At 35.3% G+C, this 5,807-nt stretch overlaps 1 protein-coding gene across 1 annotated transcript; it reads left to right on the top strand.

Annotated features, from left to right (window-relative positions):
- The first annotated feature begins 1,571 nt into the window (after nucleotides 1-1,571).
- Nucleotides 1,572-2,196, top strand: LOC109581586 (uncharacterized). Its single transcript, XM_019995844.1, has 3 exons — nucleotides 1,572-1,773; nucleotides 1,822-2,041; nucleotides 2,181-2,196. Exons 1-3 carry the CDS (start codon nucleotides 1,575-1,577, stop codon nucleotides 2,194-2,196), a joined length of 435 nt encoding a protein of 144 aa, XP_019851403.1. The 5' UTR covers nucleotides 1,572-1,574.
- The last annotated feature ends 3,611 nt before the right edge of the window (nucleotides 2,197-5,807 follow it).

A 5,807-nucleotide genomic window follows, 5' to 3' on the forward strand; every position in this document is an offset into this window, starting at 1 on the left:
CACTTTGTCAAAATCTATTATCCTTTTTTCAAATATCAAGTTGCTTGTATATATAATATCATGATGGGGGCAGTACAAGTATCCCTCAGGTGAATCTCAGCAGGCGAGTCCACGCACCATGGTGCTTCATTGTTTAAGTTTCTATTGTAGTAAAGTATGAAATGACCAAATTTAGTCATAATAGATAATTCTAAATGTTATATAAACGATGTGTACTATAAGTTTATTTATATCATTCATGCCACAACAGGAATGCAGTTACACATACACACCTACTCATCACCATTAGTAGTGTACATATCATTTATGTGATAAAATTCAAGTATAGTCTCTTTCGCACTTTTATTTTTCCTCTCTCTTTCTTACATCATAATATGCTCTAATTTTTTCACTTTCTCCAATTTTTCTATTTTACTTTTTCTTTTTCATTCTTACTCCTTTCTTCCTTAGCTCTTCCTTCTTGTGAGCACATAGTGTACACTATTATGAACAAAAATAAAGATAAAAATAATAGGATTGGCACATCACTAAGTAGAATTGGTGTAATTGATATTCACAGCAATGTAATTATATACCAATCATGTCAGTCCTATACTCTTGTGATGCTAAACTGCAAATCCTACAGTACTCAACAACGTAATAAGGGACCATGCATTATTATCTATTAGTCTATGATGTTATAAAAAGCAATGTTGAGCAAGACTTGTATCATAAGTGTGGGTTTGGAATTCTACTGTTATGCTATTATCATGCTATCGTTCTATAAAAAACTGTCCTACTGTTATGTACATGCGTACTATCTAGATCCATCTAGATCTACCAAGCCACAAAAAGGTGGGCAAGGTCAATAAAGTAAAAGAATGTTATTACATTGTTATTATAACAGCCATAGACTTCCCTTGCCAGCTTGCAATACTACTTGAATAATTTCTTAACCTGATACAAGATGATTGATGTCTCTCAATGGAGGGCAAGTATTGGACTGTGGAACTACTGTCAAGCTGCCTCCAGTAGACCAGCTAATGGCTGCCACTCTCACTCATTCAAAGCTGCAGTAGACAGCAAGTCAGGCAGTACTACATCAGGAGAGAAGACATCTAAACTGCCAGCAGCTCTGTCTCTTATTGCTTTACTCCTCCTCCTCTTTCTCTCTCTCTCTTTATTAAGACACATCTTTATGATTCCTCCAACAGGTAAACAACAATTGCAACTTTGTACTTGTATATTTACTGGTATTTTTAATATTAGGTAACTGCTGCCAAGTGCAATGTACTACTAGTGTTACTGTTACTGATACAAATTACCTCCAGTCAGTAGTCTTACCTGGAGGTAGCGGTTCTAACTTGATTTACAATGATCTCTATTTGATTGTTTGTCTACGTATGCTCCTCCTCTTATCAGGAGATATTGAACTTAATCCTGGTCCTATGATTGATGATCAACCTGATACTACATTATTAACTCAATGGCTTGAACCACTTGTTGATTGGAAACCATTTGCTCTTTGTCTTCCTGGTGGAATAACACAACTTGATGTTGATATAATTAAAAGGAAAGGCAGCTCTTTCCTCAGGATGGAGACATTACATAAGAGATGGTTACAAGTTAATCCTACAGCATCATGGAGAGATGTCATTAATGCTTTGAAACAATGTAAAGAGAATGAACTAGCTACAACTATTGAAGACAAAGTGACAGATCCCACAGCTGGAAGAAGTACTAATGATGATATGGAAGTCAGTACCAGTAATGCTAATCCTGGTCCTATAACAGGTAAACGTACACTTAATACAACACTCATTAACTGATACACTACTGCAGGTAATCCAAAGGATATATTAAGGACTCATTCTGTTAAGCTCACTGATGAAGTTTCACAAAATCTTTACAAAACAACAACTGAATTACATGCTAAAGGATTGATACCACAACAAGCTTTTGATGATGTACTTGTAATGGGAGTTATGACTGATTATACTAAAACAATGAAACTGATGAGTGTATTATGCGGACAGTTGGAAGGTTCTCTTAATCCAGAGCAGTATCTTATTGATATATGTCATGTATTGATAAACCAACAACATCATACACTAACAGATATTGCTACCTCTATATTACACCAGTTAGGTGAGTGTATGTGTGTGTGTACATTATTAGTGATCAATATCTCAACACATTAGGTCAGTCTATTTCTGATAATCTCACATCGATTAGTTCAATACATGATGATGTTCAAAGGTATGCTGACAATATGAGACAACACTACAAACACCAACCTATTGTTGCTACAGACTGGCCACCAAGAATTGGAAAGGATTTCTTTGGAAGACTAGCACTAGTAGAAAAACAAGACTCCAGCACACAAGCAGAATCAGCTTGGCATCTACTAAGGGGACAAGTTGATAAAATAGTTAAACTAACTGAAAACAAAGAGATAAGTGTTGAAGATGTCCTCCAACCCACAGATAGTTCTCTGTCTCTCAGAGTAGTAATAGATGGTCCTCCTGGTATTGGCAAGACCACACTCTGTCGTAAACTGTTGAATATGTGGTCTAATGGAACACTTGTACACCAACAGTATGACTTGGTACTTTACTGTCCTTTAAGGAATAGTAAGATAGCTACAGCTACTACACTAGCTGACCTGTTTGCACATCAATGTCATGAAGTTCCTATGGTAACTGAATGGTTTGAGAAGAGGAATGGAGAAGGATTACTGATAATCTTTGATGGTTGGGATGAACTAAGTGAACAACTCAGACAGTCTTCATTAGCTGCTATTATCATTTGTAAAGAGAAGTTAGACCAATGTTCAGTAATTGTTACCTCTCGTAGCTATGCCTCCTCTTCACTTTTGAAAATGGATACTCTCAGTAGACATGTTCAGGTCATTGGGTTTTCTAAGGAAGAAATATCAACAGTAATTATACAAACACTTCAAAAAGATGCAAAACTAGCACAAGAACTTATTGCTGAAGTTAAAAATTTTACCATAATATGGAAAGTTCCTTCAAATTATCAAACTGCTCAAAGCAGTAAGGACTCACAGCTAGCAGTGAAACTCATTAATGATCTTGAAGTACGAAATGATGTCCAATCATTGTGTTATGTACCACTAGTCTGTTCCATAGTCATCTTAGTTTATTGTAAGGAAAGAGGACACTTACCAACAACACTCACTCAACTGTATGAGAACTTTATCCTACAAACTATCAGAAGACATGTGGACATAAAACCAAGACATGACATTGACCCATATACTTTAGGTAGTCTTTCTCCATTACCATCACAATTAGCTAAACCTTTACAAGAGATGTGTCAATTAGCTTATACTAACCTGGCTAATACAAGAATGACATTCTCTTCACATCAACTACAGTCACTGAGTGAGGCAGTCAAGGAAGACTATCTTGGATTGATGACAGCATTCACAGAATATGATGAAAAGAAGTATCAGTTCCTTCACTTGACTATACAGGAATTTCTAGCTGCATGGTGGATAGCTAAGCATGAGAAGAAGACAGAGGAAGTGTTTAAGGATCACTTTAATGATGATCACTTTCGAATGTGTCTGAGGTTTGTGGCAGGTCTAACTCACCTTGAACATGAGAGCTATCAACAGTATTTTAATAAACAACAACTTGACTTACAGTGCAAAAGGGAACCATTGTTTGGATTTGAGGCTTGTCGAATCTCCTACTTCCACCAGTACCCTGAGATAAAGCAAAAAATATTTAATCATATGAGATGTGATGATGAAATTCCCATTCTTCTTCTTCAACTCCTGTATGAATCACAGAACACAACATTATGTCAAGTATTAGCACAATCCATCAACAACCACTCACTGTGTCTGTATGGAGTATCATTATCATTGTTTGACTGGTTGTGTCTCGGTTATTGTATAAACACTTCCAGCAAAACATGGAATCACTTGCATTTGGACCCAGGGACTCCATCTAACCAGTCACTATCAGTCTTCACTGCTGGACTCACCAATAACTCACTAAAGACACAGTGTAAGAGACTGGAGGTAGTATGTGAACCCATTTTATTTCACAAATTGCTACAATCATCACCTCTATACAATATTCAGGAGTGCTACTGTGGATTTCGTAGTGGTCAGTATGTTCCAACAATATTGCTGCAGTTTCTCAAATTTCCTCAATTGAGGATACTGCATTTATTAGTATATCTTTCTTCTGAACCAGTTGATAATACAAACTACATGGAAAAATATGCTGAACTTGAAAAATGCATAGAAATGAATTCAACACTCCAAGAAATGAGGATAGAACCTTATGGAATGAAAGAAATGAGCACCATTTTCTGTATACATGTCATTAGAGGAGTAACAAGAAATAAAACAATAACATCATTAACACTAAATAATGACTCTCTTACTCATTCATTTTCACATAATAAACGACTCAATCAAGTAACCCTAATAAATCAAGTAGTTCAGTTACTGAAGGACAACAATACATTACAAGCTCTTTCTCTGCACATAGATGTACCTTATGCACTCAAACTATCATCACTGAATAAAGTAGAAGTGAATGCACCACTGACTGCTCTCAGACTAGAGAGGGAAAACTTATCAATGATGAATAGTAAACTGATGACATCCTTACTCCTTCCACATATCAAAGGATTACATTGTCTGATACTACCTGAGCCATACCCACCACATCTTCTATTTCTCTCTCATCCCAGTCTACATATACTTACTTTACCACTAGACACAGCTGAGAGTGCTATTGAACTATTTGCTAGTCTAAAAACCAATACTACACTTAAAGCTCTGAGTGTGGAGATAAAGGAGGAGAGAGTATATACTAGCAGTATGGGTACTAGTCTACAAGACATGCTAACACAAAACCAAACACTGAAATACCTTGGGATTAATGATAAATGCAATATGAAGAACATTCCCAGTTCATGCCTATCTTTCCTAACAACTGGTTTCAGACACAACACCAGTCTACAGCAGTTGAGTGTATCCATTCCACTGAATGAAGAGATGAGAACTTTTATTGATGTCATCTCTCAAAAGAACAATCTCACAGACCAGAACTCAAGTTCAAAATTATGCTTACTCTAAATAAATCACATAATAGCTGTAGTTGGAAAGAGAAGGAACATATAATGACATCATTGTTTTATGAGCAGGTACTACCTGCTGTTACTAACATGTTGCAGTCACATACAACCATCAAACTGCTGAGGATAGTGTGTAAAGATGTTGATAATTCGTTATCTCAACCTAGCTGGATAGAACTAGTACAAAATTTATATGAAACTATCTTCATCCATCCATCACTTGAATATGTTATGATTAGTGCTCAATATTTTCGCAGTTCTCCTCTCTTAGAGGATACTCTTAAAGGTCAAAAGAAGACATTGATTGATAGACACAGAAAAGAACAACCACACAAACCACTACCAATAGTGAATATTAAAACTACTGAATTGTGATGAATAAATAGTAAACTACATGCATTTTATTATTTAAATGAATATTCAATAGTTATGTCCTCAGTATTGTTGAATGATGAAGTATAAAATATCTTATTGGTAACATCAGTTATCATACCTACATATCACACACACAAAAATAAAAAAGTAAAAAGAACTGAGTATTATAATTCATTTCACTATCTAACTCTTAATAACACTGCTTGGCACTGTATAAAGGTAATATAATACTGATGTTTTGAATTTTTTAAATTTTAATTTGATGCAAATAAATATTTTAAAGAAGCGTGCTTGAAAAAAATTATGTGCTTAAATTTCTATAAAAAATA

Source organism: Amphimedon queenslandica, unplaced genomic scaffold, assembly GCF_000090795.2.
Source record: "Amphimedon queenslandica unplaced genomic scaffold, v1.1 AMPQUscaffold_13430, whole genome shotgun sequence".
Classification (NCBI taxonomy): Eukaryota; Metazoa; Porifera; class Demospongiae; order Haplosclerida; family Niphatidae; genus Amphimedon; species Amphimedon queenslandica.